The sequence below is a fragment of the Theropithecus gelada genome, chromosome 20, assembly GCF_003255815.1.
Source record: "Theropithecus gelada isolate Dixy chromosome 20, Tgel_1.0, whole genome shotgun sequence".
Lineage (NCBI taxonomy): Eukaryota > Metazoa > Chordata > Mammalia > Primates > Cercopithecidae > Theropithecus > Theropithecus gelada.
The window spans coordinates 7,790,491-7,812,077 of NC_037688.1; the positions used below are offsets into that span (position 1 = coordinate 7,790,491).

At 42.2% G+C, this 21,587-nt stretch overlaps 1 protein-coding gene across 2 annotated transcripts in view; it reads left to right on the forward strand.

Moving 5' to 3' along the window:
- HEATR3 (HEAT repeat containing 3) overlaps window positions 1–9,633 on the forward strand; it is a 45,887-nt gene extending 36,254 nt beyond the window's left edge. Inside the window, exons 13-15 of one of the 2 annotated variants that reach the window (XM_025371536.1) lie at window positions 4,419–4,562; window positions 6,429–6,605; window positions 9,103–9,633. In XM_025371536.1, coding sequence (XP_025227321.1) covers window positions 4,419–4,562; window positions 6,429–6,605; window positions 9,103–9,225 — 444 coding nt within the window. In that variant the 3' untranslated portion in view covers window positions 9,226–9,633. The remainder of the gene's footprint in view (window positions 1–4,418; window positions 4,563–6,428; window positions 6,606–9,102) is intronic. The other variant, XM_025371537.1, reaches the window with a different exon arrangement.
- Window positions 9,634–21,587: the final 11,954 nt, after the last annotated feature.

Below are 21,587 nucleotides of genomic sequence, written 5' to 3' on the forward strand. Positions count from 1 at the left end.
TTTTTTTTTTTTTTGAGACGGAGTCTCGCTCTGTCGCCCAGGCTGGACTGCAGTGGCACGATCTCGGCTCACTGCAAGTTCTGCCTCCCGGGTTCACGCCATTCTCCTGCCGCAGCCTCCCAAGTAGCTGGGACTACAGGCGCCCGCCACCACGCCCGGCTAATTTTTTGTATTTTTAGTAGAGACGGGATTTCACCGTGTTAGCCAGGATGGTGTCAATCTCCTGACCTCGTGATCCACCCACCTCAGCCTCCCAAAGTGCTGGGATTACAGGCATGAGCCACTGTGCCCGGCCATTATCTCTTAAAAAAAAAAAAAAAAAGTTTTACTGAGATTTGATTCACATACCATGCAGTTTATCCATTTAAAGTATACAATGCAGGCCGGCTGCCGTGGCTTACGCCTGTAATCCCAGCACTTTGGGAGGCCAAGGCGGGTGGACGACATAAGGTCAGGAGTTCAAGACCAGCCTGGCCAATATGGTGAAACCCCATCTCTACAAAAAATACAAAAATTAGCGGGGCATGGTGGCAGGCACCTGTAATCCCAGCTACTTGGAAGGCTGAGGCAGGGAGAATTGCTTGAACCAGGAGGTAGAGGTTGCAGTAAGCTGAGATTGCGCCACTGCACTCCAGCCTGGGCGACAGAAGGAGACTCTGTCTCAAAAATAAATAAATAACTAAAGTATACAATTCAGTGATTTCATTGGTTTTAGATTCTTTTTTTTTTTTTTTTTTTTTTTTTGAGACAGAGTCTGGCTCTGTCCCCAGGCTGGAGTGCAGTGGCCAGATCTCAGCTCACTGTAAGCTCCGCCTCCCGGGTTTACGCCATTCTCCTGCCTCAGCCTCCCAAGTAGCTGGGACTACAGGCGCCCGCCATCTCGCCCGGCTAGTTTTTTGTAATTTTTTAGTAGAGACGGGGTTTCACCAGGTTAGCCAGGATGGTCTCGATCTCCTGACCTCGTGATCCGCCCGTCTCGGCCTCCCAAATTGCTGGGATTACAGGCGTGAGCCACCGCGCCCGGCGGTTTTAGATTCTTAAATCTCTTAATCTATAACATTTCCCTCACTCCCCTGCTTTCCCCATACACTTTACCCGTTGAAGAAACTCTCATTTTGTTCTGTAGTGTTTTCCACACTGGCAGATTTGGCCAACTCATCGTGATGGTATCATTCAGCATTCCTCTGGCCCCTGTGTTTCCTGTGAGCCGGGAGCTAGGTCTAGAGCCTTAATTAGATCCAGGTCCAGATTATTTTTTGTTTTTTTTTATATTTATAATAAGTAATCTAGACAGGTCCAGATTTTTTGGCAAGAATAATTTATAGTGCTATATATATTTCCTACATTTATATCACAAATCATGTGGTATCATAAAATAGTGAAGCTGAGATTAATTAGTGAGTTCACGTTAATGGTTTCATAACCAGTAATTGTGGTTGCCTGGCTCCATTATGTCATTAGTGGGTTGCAGAATAGAGATATCCTAATTTTGTCTATTTTTTTACATTTATTAGCTATGTTTTTTTTGTTTTTTGTTTTTTGTTTTTTCCAGAATAGGTATCCTAGCAATCTCTATTAAGTGGCCAGTGATATTTTTTTTTTTTCTTTTTAGTATCATTTTGAACTCAGGGTTTTTAAAATATATTTGTATTTCATTCCATTACAGTCATGCTTTTTGCTGCCAAATTCGTCGCATCTTTGGATAGTAGGAGTCCCTTCAAATTGGCTCCTGTGTCTCTTTGACAAGAATTTTAGGTTTTTGATCACTTTTGCTTCCAGGCATAAGATTTTCTTACTTAAAACCTGGAATCTGGCTGGGCACAGTGGCTCATGCCTATAATCCCAATACTTTAGGAGGCTGAGGTGGGCAGATCACTTGAGGTCAGGGGTTCGAGACCAGCCTGAGCGACATGGCAAAACTCCATCTCTACTGAAAATTCAAACATTAGCTGGGCGTGGTGGCACGCGCCTGTAATCTCAGCTACTTGGGAGGCTGAGGCAGGAGAATCACTTGAAGCCAGGAGGTGGAGGTTGCAGTGAGCGGAAATAGCGCTGAGCTCTAGCCTGGGTGACAAGAGTGTGACAAGAGTGAAACTCTGTCTCAAAACAAAACAAAAAAAACCCTGGAATTAGTTACTTCTCCAAGAAGCTCTGATGTCTTTAGTCGGGAAACTGAATTGTAGAATGCTTATTGCTACCATGTTGTCATTGTTTCTAGGTCTTTTTAGTGGAAATAGCTAGGAAATAAGCATTTTTTTAGGAGGCAAAACTAGTAAGTTTATACTGATAATTTCCAGTTTAAATTAAAAAATGGTACAATGTTTTTACTTAATTTTTGATTTTATATTTGTATCTTTTTGTACCCCCAAAAAAGATACATTTGTAACCAAAAAGGTACATTGTACCCAAAAAGATACATTAGTGACATTAAAATTCTTACTTGCAACTGGTCTGATGGTAGTGGGTTATCAGAGCTTATTAACATTGTGTCACTAAAGTTGGTATACAACCCCCCCATGCTAAGTTTGACTGGCTTAAAAAATAATAAAAAATAGGCCAGGCGCGGTGGCTTACTCCTGTAATCCCAGCATTTTGGGAGGCCAACGTGGGTGGATCACGAGGTCAGGAGATCGAGACCATCCTGGCCAACACGGTGGAACCCCGTCTCTACTAAAAAATACAAAAAAATTAGCCAGGCATGGTGGCGGGTGCCTGTGGTCCCAGCTACTTGGGAGGCTGAGGCAGGAGAATGGCGTGAATCCGGGAGGTGGAGCTTGCAGTGAGCCGAGATCGCACCACTGCAGTCCAGCTTGGGCAACAGAGCGAGACTCCATCTCAAAAAATAATAATAATAATGATACATAATTTAAAAAATTAAAATTAGAGAAAAGAAGAAAGAAAAAGATTTTTCAAAAATTTTATTATTTGCTTTCTCCTACAGAATGTACTTTGTAGTAGTGACATTAAAAGACATTAAAATTATTTGCTATACAGTAATACTAAAATTGTTTGCTGTAGTAACATTAAAATTGTAGTGACTTTAAAACTATTATTTGCTTTATCCTACAGAATGTACTTAATAGTATCAAAATAACAATGCCCTTGTTATTGCTAACAATAACACTATTTCTTTTTGCTTCTTTATATACTTTTTTTCTTAATGCTTTTAAATTTTTTTATACTTTATTTTTATTTTTTAATTTTTTAATAGAGAGGAGGTCTTGCTATGTTGCCCAGGCTGGTCTTAAACTCCTGGCCTCAAGTGATCCTCTTGCCTCAGCTTTCCAAAGCTAAGAATTTTTTTGAAGAGCATAATTTGACCTTCAGTTTCTAAGAAATGGGAATGGTAATGGGATGCATAGCATGCCGTGTGGCTGTTGGATGGACCAGAAAACTTTATACTCTAGGGCCTATAGGAATAGCAATTATTTTTATTGATTTCCCCTGGTATGTAAGCAGCAGCTTATGGGATCAATGTGATGGTTAAGGAAAATTACTCAAAGCCCATGCTCAGGGCCAGGTGAAGTGGTTCATGCTGATAATCCTAACACTTTGGGAGCCTGAGGCAGGAGGATTGCTTGAGCCCAAGAGTTCAAGAACAGCCTGGGCAACTTTGTGAGACTTCATGTCTACAAAAACTAAAAATAAATTAGTCTAGTGTAGGGGCGCACGCGAGTGCTAAGTAGTGAAGCTAGGATTTGAACCCAGGGTGTCTGGCTCCAGATTCCAAGCCTTTCATCACCACACTGTGCTGCTGCTTATAGGAGATAGTCTCACTCTGTTGCCCAGGCTAGAGTTCAGTGGCATGATCTCAGCTCACTATAACCTCTGTCTCCCGGGTTCAAGCATTTCTTGTGCCTCAGCCTCCCGAGTAGCTGAGATTACAGGCATGAGCCACTGCGCCCAGCCTTAAACTGAAAATTATCCACTACATGGTAGAAGCACCATATAATGTAATGGTTTTTACAATGTTTAATTATGATAATACAAACATCTCAAAGTAAGTTCTTGCCTTGTATAGACTCAGCCAGTTTTTTTAAAGCTACACAATCCTGTTTATACTTTCAAAGCCCTTTTTTTTTTTTTTAAATACCAATAATATTAAAAAGAAATTGGAATCTCTTTAGTCTGTGTACATCTGGCATGAAAGTCTTCATCAAATTAAATGAATAGGACCTGGAGCCCCTTTGATATTAAGATAACAATGGCGACATGAGCAGGGCTCACCTTAGTTCAGAATTACCAGCTCTGTCTGGGAGAACTGGAGTATATATTAATAGTAACTTACCTGCCAGGAGTTTATGTCACTCTTAAAATCTTGTAGCCTATAGAGGAGATTCCTGTCAGTCCAGTTTTTGCATGCTGATATAATTGGTTGAGTTTAACATTATAAATACTCTCCTCTCCTCTTTCAACAGTGCATGACTCCTGATCAGCTGATGACATTATGCAAAGCAGGCATTCATAGTAGTAATGTCGGGGTTAGAGTGAATGTCGTTAGCATTTTAGGAATCACTGGCAGCGTCCTTGCCAAAGAAGATGGTACACTTGAAACTCTTAAGGTAAAACAATTTGCTTCTGACCTAACATGTTAAATAATTAGAAATGGGAGGAGAAGAACTGTTGGTGTAGGATTTCCTAAAACTTGTGTGGACATGAAGAGAAGAAGTCATATCAAGTTGCTTTATTGAGTTATATTATTAAAATGTACCCTTTGGCTTGATCTAACCATGTGTATTAATTAGGTAAGTACTTGAAAAGTTGAGCCACATTTTACAATTTAATGGTATTCCAGAGGTACTTTTTTAAAAAAAATAAATCTCTCTTTAGTGAAAGGGCAAATTCAGAATTTTAAAAGATGCCTTCTGCCTTTGCTATTGTATCGAATGTATGCATGTTACATTCTCCTGCTGATTAAGGAACAATCCACACCATTTTCCTTACACATCAGGCAACATGCATTCTGAAAAATACCACACAGTTAATTCTAATACCACTCCATAAATGTTAAGCAGCAACCCTGGTAGTGCCAATATACTAGGAATTCCCTCAACATATTTACTCTTAACACTTGGCGTAGTTGCTTACAAACTGCACTGTTAGGAGTACAGCGTCACTAGTAATTAAAAGGACAGTCATAGTAAAATTACCCTTTGGTGTGCTAATAATTGCTGAAGTGTGAGACTAATGGATAGATAGTAAACTCATTATTATAAAGTACCTCTTCACCTGCTAGGAACTTTACAGTGATGACTGATGTTTTTAAGAATCTATTTTTGAAAAATGATACTTGCAAAGCTTTTTTTTTTTTTCTCCCGAGATGGAGTCTCACTCTGTCACCCAGGCTGGAGTGCAGTAGTGCGATCTCAGCTCACTGCAACCTCCTCCTCTGGGTTCAAGCAATTCTTCTGCCTCAGCCTCCTGAGTAGCTGGGATTACAGGTGCCCCCTACCACACCTGACTAATTTTTCTATTTTTAATAGAGGTGGGTTTTTGCCATGTTGGCCAGGCTGGTCTTGAACTCCTGGACTCAAGCCATCTGCCCCCTTCAGCCTCCCAGAGTGCTGGGATTACAGGCATGAGCCACTGCACCCGGCAACAGTTATTTCTTAGTGTGTCTAATTCCGGTCCATATTCATAATTTTACAGTTGCCTCAAAATTATCTGTTTACAGAGAGCTTGTTTACATTGCTGAAGTCCACATGTTATGTTTCTCGTGGGGTCTTCTGTTTCTCTCTTAATCTTGAACAGTTCCTCCCCGGCACCACCTGGTTATTCTCAGCTGCTGAATCAATTGTCCTATATGGTGTCCAGCCTTCTGGATTTGTCTGATTGCTACCTTGTGGTGTTAAATTTGTTCTTTTATCCTTTTATGTCCTGTACACTGACAGTTAGATCTACAGACTAGTTTAGATTCAGATCAGTCCTATTTTACATTTTTTAGAGATGAAGTCTTGCTCCATTGCTGAGGCTGGTCTCGAACTCCTGGGCTCAAGTGATCCTCCTGCCTTGGCCTCACAAAGTGCTGAACTTACAAGTGTGAGCCACTTGCGACTGGCCCTAAAGTGTTTTTCTTATGCTTTTAAAAGCAGATTTTTTGTTGTCGTTGTTACAGATAAGATTTCTATGCATCTTGACATCATAGAGCAAGCCTTTTGAGAGAGGTAGAGAGGAAAGTTTAGTGATTTCCTAAATCATACATCATTTATGGTTTTTAATTCACTTTATGAATATAAACTATAATATGTTTAATTTATCTTGCTTATACTTGGTATGTTTATAAGTATTTAAGTCTGATCTTTTAAAGTTTTAATTTTTCCCTGGCATTTGTATATAAAATAGTATGCATGAGTTATTGCCACATTCAAAGTTAGTACTTGTTTTGGAGACTGGTGTTAGTCATATTAAATGTGTTTTGTTGTTTCCAGAATATTGGGTGCTTTCTACTTGAGGTTACCACCAAAGATCCTTCCCTTGTGGTAGCAGGAGAAGCTTTGGATGCCCTCTTTGATGTTTTTGCAGATGGTAAAGAAGCCGAAAGAGCCTCGATTCAAATTAAATTATTATCTGCTCTGAAAGAATTCCAGCCGGTCTTTAAAATGAAGGTTTGTAGCCATTTAACTTATAAATGCGTAAGTCTGAACATTCTTTGGGGACGAGGGTGTGTGTGCAATTCAGAAGCATGTGCATGACAAATCCCCATACGTAGCACAGCATCCCCAGTACTTTGTAATATGTTTATTGACTGAGTCATAGCTCAACAGTGTGACTATTGAATCACTGAAACTGAAGCCAAAATGGTATCTGACAAGTTCTTCTTTTTTTAACAGTTCAGTAATTTTGACAATGCTTCATATATGTCAGTATTATACTCTGTATTTTGTAAAGCACTTTCATACACATTTTGCATTTATTTAATTTTATTTTTGTGTGTTTTTGAGACAGAATCTTGCCCTGTTGCCCAGGCTGGAGTGCAGTAGCGCAATCTTGGCTCACTGCAACCTCTCCTTCCTCGGTTCAAGTGATTCTTGGGCCTCAGCCTCCCATGTAGCTGGGATTATAGGTGTCCACCACATCACCCAACTAATTTTTGTATTTTTAGTAGAAACGGGGTTTCGCCTTGTCATCCAGGCTGCTCTCGAACTCCCAACCTCAGGTGTTCCCCAACCTTGGCCTCCCAAAGTGCTGGGATTACAGGTGTGAGCCTCCATGCCTAACCATATTGTTTTTAAAAGTTACAGTCCTTTAAATTTCTGGATAAAGAGCTTGCAAGATAAGGAAAAAATATCCCCTATTTCCCTGCAACTTTAAGGAAAGCAGATATATTAATAGTTAAGAGTCATCAAACTCTGCAGAAGCAGGTGCTTAGAAAAGGTTAGATAAACAGTGAACCGGGAAAATAACCCCCGACTTCTGAAAGGTCTTTGTTCTGATTGATTTTCCTACTCAGTATGTATTGCTGTGGTAGTAACATTTGTTTTTCTTTTATCAAAGGTATAAAGCTCTAATGAGATTTCTTACTAGCCAGAAACTAGCCTGTAGTTATTTATATGAAACTTTTTTTGCGAAATGAAGCCACAATTTGTATTAAAGGCTGTTCAGTGTATATTTAGCTACAAAATGCATTTATGTACAATCAAGAACTTCTCTTGAGCAGTGTTTCTCAAAAGTGCCCTCCTTGTATCAGCAGCATCAGCCCTGCCTGGTAACTTGTTCAAATGCAGGTCCTTGGCCCCAACTCCAGACCTACTGAGTCACAGACTCTATGGATGGGCCTACCAGTCTGTTTTTTAACAAGCCTTCCAGGTGATGCTGTTGCACACTAAAACCTGAGAGCCACTGCTCTAGACTAGAGGTGAGATCAAACTCAGATTCCATACAATTGTTATAAAAAACCACAGGCCAGGTGCAGTGGCTCACACCTGTAATCCCAGCACTTTGGGAGCCCCAGACAGGAGGATCACTTGAGTCCAGAATTTCAAGACCAGCCTGGGAAACATAGCAAGAACTTGTCTCTACAAAAAAATTTTTAAAGTTAGCCATTAAGTGGTGACTTATGCCTGTCGTCCCAGCTACTCAGGAGGCTGAGCAGAAGGATCGCTTGAGCCTAGGAGTTGGAGGCTGCAGTGAGCTGAGATTGCAGCACTGTGCTCCAGCCTAGGTGACAAAGCAAGACCCATCTCTACTAAAAACAAACAAAACCAGTGCTGGGCATGGTGGCTCACACCAGTAATCCCAGCACTATTAAAGGCCAAGGTGGTAGGATCGCTGGAGCCCAGGAGTTCAAGACCAGCCTGGGCAACATAGTGAGACCCCACCTCTACTAAAAATTTAAAAAAATTACTCCAGCATGGTAGTGCGCCGCTTGTAGTCCTAGCTACTGTGGTGGCTGAGGCAGGAGGATCACTTGCGTTCAGGAGGTTGAGGCTGCAGTGACCCATGACTGCACCACGGCTCTCTGGCCTGGGTGACAGAGAGAGACCCTGTTCCCAAAACAAAAAAAACCACAACACTACAGACTAACCTCTGGCTAACAAAGGAATTTTTTCTTTTTTTTAAGATGGGGTCTCACGTGTTGCCCAGGCTGGTCTCGAACTCTTGGACTCAAGCAATCCACCCGCCTTGACCTCCCAAACTGCTGGGATTATGGGCATGAGTCTGCACCCAGCCTAACAAAGGAATTTAATTAAGGCTTTATACCTTTGAGAGAAGAAAAATAATTAAATATTATTACCATAGCAATGCATACTAATTAGGAAAATCAGTCTGAACAGCAGACCTTTCAGAGGTTAGGGGTTATTTTCCCAATTCATAGTTTACATAATTCCTTTCTATAGTTTATATAACTCTTAACACCTGCCATTCAGTCACCTTTGTAACTATCATTTTTAACATGCACATTCTCAGTTTATTCTTTACTTACCGAGTTCCATTTACCTTGGAAGTAAAAACGTTTTTGCCAAATTCTTGCAGCTGTCTCTGTCAGCAAATGGTTAAATACAGCCTAGATTAAATACTTTATATAAATGAATTAATAGTATCTACCAAGTCACATATGATCTGTTTTTTGTTGTTGTTGTTGTTGTTTTGGTTTTTTTGCAGATACGTAAAGAAGGGAGAGGTAACTATAGCACAGATCAGCTGTGTGTTCTTGACAATGTGAAAATGAATTTGAGAAGATTTATTGCTTATCAAGAAACTGTTGAGAAAAGACTGACTTCTTAATCCCAAAAAGAAACAGTTCTTCCCCCAAAGTATTCAATGCTTAGAATACTAAAAGGTTTTCTTTGAATGTATATGTTTCTGAAAGTCATCTGTTAATGCTTACATTCTGTACATTCTGTAAAAACTTCAAAACCTGGCCGGGCGTGGTGGCTCACGCCTGTAATCCTAGCACTTTGGGAGGCCCGAGTGGGTGGATCACTTGAGGTCAGGAATTCAAGACCAGCCTGGCCAACATGGTGAAGCTCCATGCATGAGCATGGTGGCAAATGCCTGTAATCCCAGCTACTCGGGAGGCTGAGGGAGGAGAATCGGTTGAACCTGGGAGGCGGAGGTTGCAGTGAGCTGAGATAACACTACTGCACCGCAGCCTGGGCGACAGAGGGAGACTCTGTCTCCAAAAAAAAAAAAGAAAAAAAAAAAAAAAACAACTTGCAAAACCTGTCAGAAACTCTGTTGGTTTTTTTGTTGTTGTTGGTTTTTTCTTTTTGTTGCTGTTGGTTTGTTTTGAGATGGAGTCTCACTCTGCTGCCAGGCTGTATTACAGTGCCGCGATCTTGGCTTACTGAAACCTCTGCCATTCCAGGTTCAAGTGATTCTCCTGCCTCAGCCTCCCGAGTAGCTGGGATAACAGGCACCCACCACCACACCTGGGTTTCTTTTGTTGTTGTTGTTTTTAAGTAGAGACGGGGTTTCACCATGTTGGCCAGGCTGGTCTTGAATTCCTGACCTCAAGTGATCTGCCCGCCTTGGCCTCCCAAAGTGCTGGGATTATAGGCATGAGCCACTGTGCCTGGCCAGAAACTTTTTTAAGCATTGAGATCTGTGTGCCATTTCTAGCGCTCTCTAAATTATGTCTCTGGCATATTTTAATCACTGGAAATTCAAAGAGTGGAAGAGTGGAAGTGCAAAGGAATCTCAGGTAGCTCTTAACTAATTCACCAGCAGTGAAGAAACTTCAAACAATCATGTTTTCCTTGAATTTTGCAAAAAAAGAAAATCCAAAGCATTGCTTGGATGGTCTTTTAAGGCATTTTATATCAGCTGAACCTTAAACTGAAATATGAAGACAAGCTTTATAAACTAGTTTTTTTATATGAAGTATACCACTTATGTCTGCCTTTTGTGAAGAAGTGAATGAGTTGAATTTGTATTTCACTTACTGGATTATACTAATGAGCTAATGGGGTCATTGCCATCCTCCCTACTCATGACTTTGATGATTTATTGCTGTAATATCACTTCTTGATTTAATTTGATATGGAATCAGAATTGGGAGAAGGTATTTTTAAATAAACAACTTTTTGATGGAAAGTTTTGTGTCTTACAAAATCTTTTTTAAGATACTAAATAAAGGGTTATTAGTAGAAGATGAGATGACACTATTCCTGGATGTTTGTTTGCTAATGGATATTGCTTGGAATATATGTGAGACATTAAAAAAATGACAGCACGACTTTGCAGTATTACCTCTCAGTGTCTTCGAAGTACTAGGTGACAGCTAGAGCTCGAGGGAGCTTCCCTGTGCATCATTGTCTTGGCTGGGCCTCTGAACTGGCTTCATTATCCATCCGTTTGCCTGATAAGAAGGGAAATTTGAAAATTTCTTTACAGTTGATCTCAGTTGCCCTGATAAAAGGCCCAATCCCCAGTATAGGACTTAATTTTAATTCACTGCTTCCATAGCAGCATAAAATGAGCTAGTAGTGTTAGATTTCATCTGCACTGTGATATGTTTTACAGTTTTTACCTATATGATATAGATGGTTGGGAAACCAAGATTGTTTCCCAGCCCTAAGAGTTCCTAGCCCATGGCACCAAGTAAAATGACCCAAATTGTATATATGGTGGGAAAACGGAAATCGTATACCATATACAACACCTCACTTTATTATGGTCCTTGCGCATGAATTTTAAGGTATGTTTGTATGTTTAGTGATGTATATGGTGGGAAAATGGAAATCGTATACCATATACAACACCTCACTTTATTATGGTCCTTGCTCATGAATTTTAAGGTATGTTTGTATGTTTAGTGATCATTTCAGCTAAATGATTGGCCCAAGCATGTCTCCCTGGAGAACGATTCTTCCCAAAAAGGAAGTATTAGCGTTTTCTCTGCCTCAATTATCTATAAAATATACTTATTTTCAAGGAGAAGAAAGTTTCTTATTCTGTTTGTTCTTCCCCACAGTTTCTGACCTATAAACAATCTGCAGGATATTTAGCACAGGACCTAGTATATAGTCAACTCTTGATAAATATTTGTTGAGTAAATAAATGCGGGTGATTTTCTCGTCATTTTGTGTGTGATTTTCTGTTTTACTAAGCAAGCTCTAAAGTGGCTGCTGAATGCAGAATCATCCTTAAAACACAGTAGAAGATGAGATGACACTGAAGATGTGCCATCCTAAAAATCTCTTAGATTCTGAAGCATGGATAATTGGGTCTGGATTTCTCCCATTCAGCTTTACTTTAACAACACAGAGGAAGGGAAAACAACTCATAAATACAGCATACAGTTTTAACTATTTACACAATAGCTCAATAGGGCATGCAAGTATTATTCGTGGCACAGTATAATGGAGAGCTTTTTCTGTATGACCATAGGGGGAAAAAAGTCTGCTTTAAAATACACTTATTTGAAAATCACCCAGAATAGCCCGTTAGAAATACACACTGGGGGCCCAGCGTTTTGGGAGGTCGAGGTGGGCGGATCACGTATGGTGAGGAACTTGAGACCAGCCTGGCCAACATAGAGAAACCCCATCTCTACAAAAATACAAAAACTAGCTGGGTGTGGTAGCATGCACCTGTAATCCCAGCTATGTGGGAGGCTGAGGCAGGAGAATCACTTGAACCTGGGAGGCGGAGGTTGCAGTGAGCCGAGATTGCACCACTGCACTCCAGCCTGGGCAACACAGCAAGACTCCACCTAAAAAAAAAAGAAAAAAAATTAACCAGGTGTGGTGGCCCATGTCTGTAATCCCAGCTACTCAGGAGACTGAGGCATGAGAATCACTTGAACCCAGGAGGCAAAGGTTGCAGTGAGCCAAGATTGCACCATTGCACTTTAGCCTGGGCAGCAGCGTGAGCTCTGTTCAAAAATATATATATAGATACACTGTTCAGCTGTTCAGGCATAGTGGCTCACACCTGTACTCCCAGCACTTTGGGAGGCCAAGACAGGTGAATCACTTGAGCTCTGGAGTTTGAGGCCAACCTGGGCAATATAAGGAAACTTTGTCTGGTAAAAATAAAAAAATTTAGCCGTGTGGTGGTGCACACCTGTAGTCTCAGCTACTTTGGAGGCTGAGGCAGGAGGATGGCTTGAGCCTAGGAGATTGAGGCTGTAGTGAATCATTCCATCCTGAGCAACAGTGCAAAACCTTTCTTTAAAAAAAGGGGGGAGTGGGGGGCAGGCGCAGTAGCTCACACTTGTAATCTCAGCACTTTAGAAGGCCAAGATAGGCAGATCACTAGAGCCCAGGAGTTCAAGACCAGCCTGGCCAACACGGCAAAATCCTGTCTCTACTAAAAATACAAAAATTAGCCAGGCATGGTGGCATGCGCCTGTAGTCCCAGCTACTCAGAGGCTGAAGCAGGACAATTGCTTGAACCCAGGAGGCAGAGGTTACAGTGAACTCAGATTGCGCCACTGCACTCCAGTCTGGGCGGCAAGAGCGAGACTCTGTCTCAAAAAAAAAAAGGGGTGGGGGCGGGCGCGGTGGCTCACGCCTGTAATCCCAGCACTTTGGGAGGCCGAGGCAGGCGGATCACGAGGTCAGGAGATCGAGACCATCCTGGCAAACACTGTGAAACCCCATCTTTACTAAAAATACAAAAAAATTAGCTGGGCGTGGTGGCAGGCACCTGTAGTCCCAGCTACTCCGGAGGATGAGGCAGGAGAATGGCATGAATCCCGAGGGGTGGAGCTTGCAGTGAGCGGAGATCGCGCCACTGCACTCCAGCCTGGGCAATGGAGCGAGACTCCGTCTCAAAAAAAAAAAAAATGGGAGCCGGCCTGGGTGTGTTTGGCTGTGCATATGCGTCATGCGACCTGATTTTAAACTTACTGTGTATAAAGCTAAAGCAATCAAATCAGTATGGTTTTAGCGTAAGTAAAGACATACAGATCAATGGAACAAAATTGAGTCCAGAAATAGACCCATAATTATATGATCAATTGATTTTCCACTAAGGTGCCCAGTTAACTTGATGGAGAAACAATAGTCTTTTCAATAAATGGTGCTAGAATAACGGATATCTATATGAAAAAATACATAGTGGGGTGAAAATTTAATAACTATAAATTTTTTTTTCTACTAATTCATCAAGTACAGTCTTGGGTGCAGCTTGCTTGCTTTTTCCTATAAGTGCGTGACTGGGGAGAATGCAGTGATAATTAGTACAGTTTGGTGCCCATGCCCTGATTCATACTAGACACCAGCAGTTTCATCCCATCACTTTAGTGTCCACAGCCCCAATGTGCCACTATAGCAAAAAAAGGCAAGTCACATTTAGTATTGTGAAAATAGTATTGACCTCATGAACCCCCCTGAAAACGATCCGTGGAACACACGTTGAGAACTACTGGTCTAGAAAGAGCTAGAAAGAGAAAATAAGGAGGACTGAGACAAAGTTGTGAAGAAATCTATGAAGTGCTGGCCTGGTTGGAGAATGAACCTGAAAAGAAACACAGAAGGAGTCTTCTGAGATGTAGAAGAAACCAGAAGGCTGAGCACAGTGACTCACACCAGTAGCCCTAGCACTTTGGGAGGCCTAGGTAGGAGGACCACTTGAAGCCAGGAGTCTGAGACCAGCCTGGGCAACAAAGCAAGACCCTGCCTCTACATTTTATACATTTGATTGATTGAATGATTGATCAATTGGTTGATTGATACAGAGTTTCTCTCTTGTCCCCGAGGCTGGAGTGCAATGGCACGATCTCGGCTCACTGCAACCTCTGCCTCCCAGGTTCAAGCGATTCTCCTGCCTCAGCCTCCAAAGTAGCTGGGACTATAGGCACATGACACCATGCCTGGCTAATTTTTATATTTTTAGTAGAGATGGGGTTTCACCATGTTTGCCAGGCTGGTCTTGAGCTCCCGACCTCAAGTGGTCCTCCTGCCTCTGCCTCCCAAAGTGCTGGGATTACAGATGTGAGCCACGGCTCCTGGCCTCATTTTATACATTCTAAAAGAAAAAAAAAGAAAAAAAAAATACAACAGAAGAGTGCAGTCAAGAAGTAAGGGAGTGGCCAGGTGCGGTGGCTCAGGCCTGTAATTCCAGCACTTTGGGAGGCCATGGCGGTGGATCACTTGAGGCTGGAAGTTCAAGACCAGTCTGGCCAACATGGTGAAATCCCGTCTTTACCAAAAATACAAAAAATTAGCCTGGTGTGGTGGCACACATCTGCAGTCCCAGCTACTTGGGAGGCTGAGGCACGAAAATTGCTTGAACATGGGAGGCAGAGATTGCAATGAGCTGAGATTGTGCCATTGCATTCCAGCCTGGGCAAGAGAGTGAGACCCTATCCCAAGAAAAAAAAATTTAAAAAGAAGGGAGCGGCTTCAGAAGGAAGAAGGGGCCATGAGCATGGATGCAGTTGAGAGATGCGAGGAGGGATAAGGGATATCTGTTGGTTTCGAGGCATGATATCACTGGGGAGCTTAGCAGGGGATATTTCCATGGTGACCAGGTCAGACGTCAGGTTGGAGGGAGTTGGGGGAGTGTGAGAGGGGAGGAGATGGAGCTGATGAAATCAAAGCAGTCTTCAGAGAAATGTATGAAGGAGAAAACAGACAGCCGCAGCTGAATGAAGGAGTCACAATTGCTAATGTCCTCCTCCTGCATAAATGGATGAACTGGTGATGCAGAGGATTTGGAGGATGGAGCAACGGAAAATGCTAAGATGATGCTTGGGTTTCCCACTTGGGGAATCGACTGAATAGTGGTCTATTGAGATGGGAAAAAGGCCTAAGTTGGGTAGAACACTCCTGTAGTTTGAGGTGAGAAAGCATTTTCCTACAAAATCTTTATTTCCTTTTTAAGGAAGTTTTTGGGTTCTTTTCTCCCAAACCTCAAAGACTGCCTACTGCTTCTGTTGGTTTACACACACACACACACACACACACACACACACACACACACAAAATCAAGAGCTTCAAAATCTTACACGGTCTTGTTCTGTTGTCCAGGCTAGAGTGCAGTGGCATGAACATGGACCACTGCAGCCTTGACCTTCTGGACTCAGGCAATCCTCTGACATCAGCCTCCCAAGTAGCTGGGACCACAGGCACGTGACACCATACCCAGCTCATTTTTTTTATTTTTGTAGAGACAGGGTCTTACTATGTTGCCCAGGCTGGTCTCAAATTCTGGGGCTCAAGTGATCCTCCCACTCCACCTCCCAAGTGCTGGGAGTACAGGCATGAGCCACTGTGTCTAACAAGGTCTTAGTTTTAATGCTCTTTTTATCTTTCTTTTTTTTTTTTTTTTTTTTTTTTGAGATAGAGTCTCACTCTGTCACCCAGGTTGGAATGCGGTGGCATGATATCAGCTCACTACATCCTCCGCCTCTGGGGTCCAAGTGATTCTCCTGCCTCAGCCTCCAGAGCAGCTGGGATTACAGGCACACACCACCGCACCCAGCTAATTTTTGTATTTTTTAGTAGAGATGGGGTTTCACCATGTTGGCCAGGCTGGTCTCGAACTCCTGACCTCAAGTGATCCACCCGCCTCAGCCTCCCAAAGTGCTGGGATTACAGGTGTGAGCCACTGCGCCTGTCCTAATGCTCTTTTTATCTTGTCCCTTCTGTGAGTTAAAAGTACGTATTAATTTATCTAAGAACAAAAAAAGTTATGTCTTCATATTGTGGAAGATTCTCAATTTTTGCTCATCAGAGAAATGTATATCTTTAATTGGGACTATTTTGGTCCACTTAATTGAGCATTTTCTTCTTTTAGTGAACAGAATTAACTTGAGTCATTTTTTTCTATGCAGAGTGAGAAATTATAAACAAGTGGTTTCAAGAGTTTTGCTTAAATGTATTTTTATCCCTCCTACTCTTATATAGGAGTCCTAATTGTGAGAACACAATTGCCCTAAAATTTTTACATTTTCAGCAATGTATGCTTGCTCATGAAAATAACACATTCTTTTTGAATAAAGAATCTACTATCTTCAATTACTTCCATTTAGTAAGAGTAAAACCAGGGCCAGATGCAGTGGTCACGCCTCTAATCCCAGCACTTTGGGAGGCTGAGGCAGACAGGTTCCTTGAGCTCAGGAGTTCGACACCAGCCTGGGCAACATAGTGAGACCTCCTCTCAAAAAAAAAAAAAAAAAAAAAAGAGCAAAACCAGGAAAAACACTTTTCTACTCTCATTTGTGGGGACAAATATCGCAAGTTTATTTAACAAAGATAATTATTCAAGTAAAATAATAAGAAATGACGTTTTTCTGTTTTGTTTTGAGATGGAATTTCACTCTTGTTGCCCAGGCTGGTGTACAACGGGAAAATCTCAGCTCACTGCAACCTCTGCTTCCCAGGTTCAAGTGATTCTCATGCCTCAACCTCCCAAGTAGCTGGGATTACAGGTGCCCACTACCACACCTGGATAATTTTTATATTTTTAGTAGAGATAGGGTTTCTCCATGTTGGCCAGGCTGGTCTTGAACTCCTGACCTCAGGTGATCTGCCCACCTTGGCCTCCCAAAGTGCTGGGAGTACAGGCGTAAGCCACCACAACTGGCCTGAAATTAAGATATTTTTGAATGAATGTTCTTGCATTAAAGGAATAATGACCAGGCGTGGTGGCTTGCACCTGTGATTCCAGTTGCTCAGGAGGCCAAGATAGGAGGATTGCATAAGCCTGGGAGTCCAAGGCTGCAGTGAAAATACACAGATAAATAAAGGAATAATGGATTTGCTTTTAGGCCCATTAGATTTTAAATTACATATAATGGAACAGGTACAGAACATGGAGCTGAAATGATTTTCACAAAGCTGTTTCAAATAATCACCTTCATATTTTTTTCCTTTTTAAGAAGAATTTTAAATAAAAAAGGTATAGAGACAGGATCTCCCTTTGTTGTCCAGACTGGTCTCGATTTCCTGGGCTCAAGCAATCCACCTGCCTCAGCCTCCCAAAGTGCTGGGATTACAGCTATGAGCCACCATGTCTAGTCTCCTTTTTTCTTTCAAAGATGAATGTACAAAAACGGAAATTAAGTTTAGAATCTTTTTTTTTTTTTTTTTTTTGAGACAGAGTCTCGCTCTGTCGCCCATGCTGGAGTGCAGTGGCGCGATCTCGGCTCACTGCAAGCTCCGCTTCCCAGGTTCACGCCATTCTCCCCCCTCAGCCTCCGGAGTAGCTGGGACTAGAGGCGCCCGCCACCACGCCCGGCTAATTTCTTTTTTTTTTTTGTATTTTTAGTAGAGATGGGGTTTCACCGTGTTGGCCAGGTTGGTCTCGATCTCCTGACTTCGTGATCCGCCCTCCTCGGCCTCCCAAAGTGCTGGGATTATAGGCTTGAGCCACCGCGCCCAGCCCATTCGAATCTTTAAAACGTTACACCGTCCAATGAAATAGACAACTGCATATTGCACAACTATTTTCATGAAAATTTGCACATAAATTTAATGCATTTCACAATTTGACAAAATATTCTCATAAACTACCAAAAAAGCCTTAACGCTATATGAAATATATGGAAATGTTCACTTTTGATCTGTCACTTTCACCTTAAATAATAAGGTAAAATAAGTTCTGAAAATTTCAGATGACATTTTCCATTGCTGTATTGAAAGAAGGTATAGTTCCTTTGTATTTTCTTAAAACTGTGTTTAATAAAACAGGTAATACCCATGCATTATAAACAGTTAAAACAATATTAAAAGAGAATTCTTTGTTTGTTTGTTTGTTTGTTTGAGATGAGTCTCGCTCTTGTTGCCCAGGCTGGAATGCAATGGCACGAACTCAGCTCACTGCAACCTTAGCCTCCCTGGTTCAAGCGATTCTTCTTCTTCAGCCTCCCAAGTAGCTGGGATTACAGGCACCCGCTGGTCTTCAACTCCTAGCCTGAAATGATCCGCCCACTTCAGCCTCCCAAAGTGCCGAAATTACAGGCGTAAGCCACGATGCCCAGCTTTTAGGTTATATTTAAGTTGTTGTTTGAAGTGGGGGAAATGTCTCTCTGTGTGTGTCTAAGATATGCAAGTTCATAAATTTACATTCTGGGTATGTAAGAGTTCTATTCATTAGTCACACTTGAGTAGTGCTTGTCAATGTATAGGGCAATTATATTAGATTTCTTGCCTTAGGATAGAAGATAATTCTCCTGGCCAGGTGTGGTGGCTCATGCCTGTAATCCCAACACTTTGGGAGGCTGACACGGGCAGATCACCTGAGGTTAGGAGTTCGAGACCAGCCTGGCCAACAGGGTGAAACTCCATCTCTACTAAAAATACAAAAATTAGCCAGGTGTGGAGTATGCACCTGTAATCCCAACTTCTGGGGAGGCTGAGGCAGGAGAATTGCTTGAACCTGGGAGGTGGAGGTTGTAGTCAGCTGAGATCCCCCTACTGCACTCCAGCCTGGGTAATGGAGTGAGACTTCATCTCAAAAAAAAAAAAATTAGCCGGGTATGATGGCATGTACCTGCAGTCGCAGCTACTTAGGAGGCTGAGGCATGAGAATCGCTTGAACCCAGGAGGCGGAGGTTGCAGTGAGCCAAGATCACATCACTGCACTCTAGCCTGGGCAACAACAACAGAGCAAGACTCCATCTTAAAAAAAACAAAAAAACAAACAAAAAAAACCAAACTAGACTCTGTCTAAAGAAAGAAAAATCTAGACTCTGCCTAAAATATATATATATATATATATATATGTGTGTATATAGATATTCAGGAGACTGAATATCTAGAATATACAAGAAACCAAAACATCTCAACAGCAAAAAAAAAAAATCCGATCTAAAAAATGGACAAACAAGGGCCAGGTGCTTACAGGCTCACACCTGTAATCCCAGCACTTTGGGAGGCTAAGGCAGGCAGATCACCTGAGGTCGGGAGTTTGAGACCAGCCTGTCCAACATGGTGAAACCCCGTCTCTACTAAAAAGTAGCCTGGCGTGGTGGTGGGCGCCTGTAGTCCCAGCTACTTGGGAGGCTGAGGCAGAGGAATTGCTTGACCCTGGGAGGTGGAGGTTGCAGTGAGCTGAGATCACACCATTGCACTCTAGCTCGGGTGACAAGAGCAAAACTCCATCTCAAAAGAAAAAAAAAGGACAAATGATCTCAAAAGAAGACATTCAAATGGCCAATAAATATAGGGGAAAAATGAACAAAATCATTAATCGTCAGGGAAATGCAAATCAAAACCATAATGAGGCATCATCTCACCCCAGCTAGGATGGCTATTACCAAAAAGACTAAATAAATAAATAAATAAATGCTGGTGAGGATCTGGAGAAAAGCGAACTCATGCAGTGTTAGTAGGAATGTAAACCAGTACTGCCACTAAGGAGAACAGTTGGGAGGTTCCTGAAACAATGAAAACTACAACTACCATATGATCCAGCCATCCCACTACTGGATATTTATTAAAAGGAAAGGAAATCAATATACCAAAAAGACATCTCAGCCGGGTGCTGTGGCTCATGCCTGTAATCCCACCACTTTGGGAGGCCAAGGCCAGTGGATCACCTGAGGTCAGGAGTTTGAGGTCAGCCTGGCCAACATGGTGAAATCTCATCTCTACTAAAAATACAAAAATTAGCCGGGCGTGGCGGTGTGCACCTGTATTCTCAGCTACTCAGGAGGCTGAGGCAGGAGAATCCCTTGAAGCCAGGAAGCAGAGGTTGCAGTGAGCCGAGATCGCGCCATTGCACTCCAGCTTGGGAAACGAGTGAAACTCCATCTCAAAAAAAAAAGCAAAAAAAAAAAAGACATCTCACCCCCTTGTTTATTGCAGCACTATTCTCAATAGTCAGGATATAGAGTCAACCAAGATATGATATCAACTTTTTTCCAGTCATCTGGAAAAAATAGATGAATGGATAAAAAGAATGTGGTATATTTACACAACAGAATACTATTCAGCCACATTGTCATTTGTGGCAACAGGGATCAAACTGGAGGACATTATTTTAAGTGAAATAAGCAGGGAACAGAAAGTTAAATAAACACTGCATGTTCACATTCTTTTTTTTTTTTTTTTTTTTTTTTTAGACAGAGTCTCACTTTGCTGCCCAGACTGGAGTGCAGTGGTGCAATCTCGGCTCACTGCAACCTCCGCCTGTCAGATTCAAGCGATTCCCGTGTCTCAGCCTCTCAAGTAGCTGGGACTACAGGTGCGTGCCACCACACCCGGCTAATTTTTTTTTTTTTTTTTTTTGTATTTTTAGCACAGACAGGGTTTCACCATGTTGGTCAGGCTGGTCTCAAACTTCTGACCTCAAATGACCCACCCGCCTTGGCCTCCCAAATTGCTGGGGTTATAGATGTGAGCCGCTGCACCCGGCCTGCATGTTCATATTCATATGTGGAAGCTAAAAAGAGTTGATCTCATAAAAGTAAAATAGAGGATACTAGGGCTAGGGAGGGTAGGGAGAATGGAGGGATAGGGAGACATTTGTCAAGGATACAAAATTTCAGCTAGATAAGAGGAATAAGTTTTCGAGTTCTACACCTGTATAGGATGACTACAGTTAACAATAATATATTCTACAGTTTCAAATAGCTAGAAGGAGGGCCGGGTGCAGTGGCTCATGCCTGTAATCCCAGCACTTTGGGAGGCCAAGGAAGGAGAATTGCTTGAACCCAGGAGGCGGAAGTTGCAATGAGCCGAGATGCACCATTGCACTCTAGCCTGGGTGACAGAGTGAGGCTCCGTCTCAAAAAAAAAAAAAGAAAAAGAAAAGAAATAGTGAAGGGGCCAGGTGCTGTAGCCCGTGCCTGTAATCCCAGCACATTGGGAAGCTGAGGTGGGACAATTGCTTGAGGTCAGGACTTTGAGACCAGCCTGGGCAACATAGTGAGACCTCGTCTCTATAACAAAATCAAGAAAATTAGTCGGGCATGGTGGCATGTACCTGTAGTCTCAGCTACTTGGAGAATGAGGTGAGAGAATCACTTGAGCCTGGGAGGTCAAGGCTGCAGTGAGCTGAGATCATGGTACTGCACTCTAGTCTGGGTGACAGAGCGAAACCCTGTCTCTCAAAAATAAAAAAAATAAAAATAAATAAATAAAAATAAAAGTAGTGATGGGAGGGATATGTGATTTTTGTTCTTTGAAATGTGTCGTGATAGGGGCTGGGTGTGGTGGCTCACATCTGTAACCCCACCAATTTGGGAG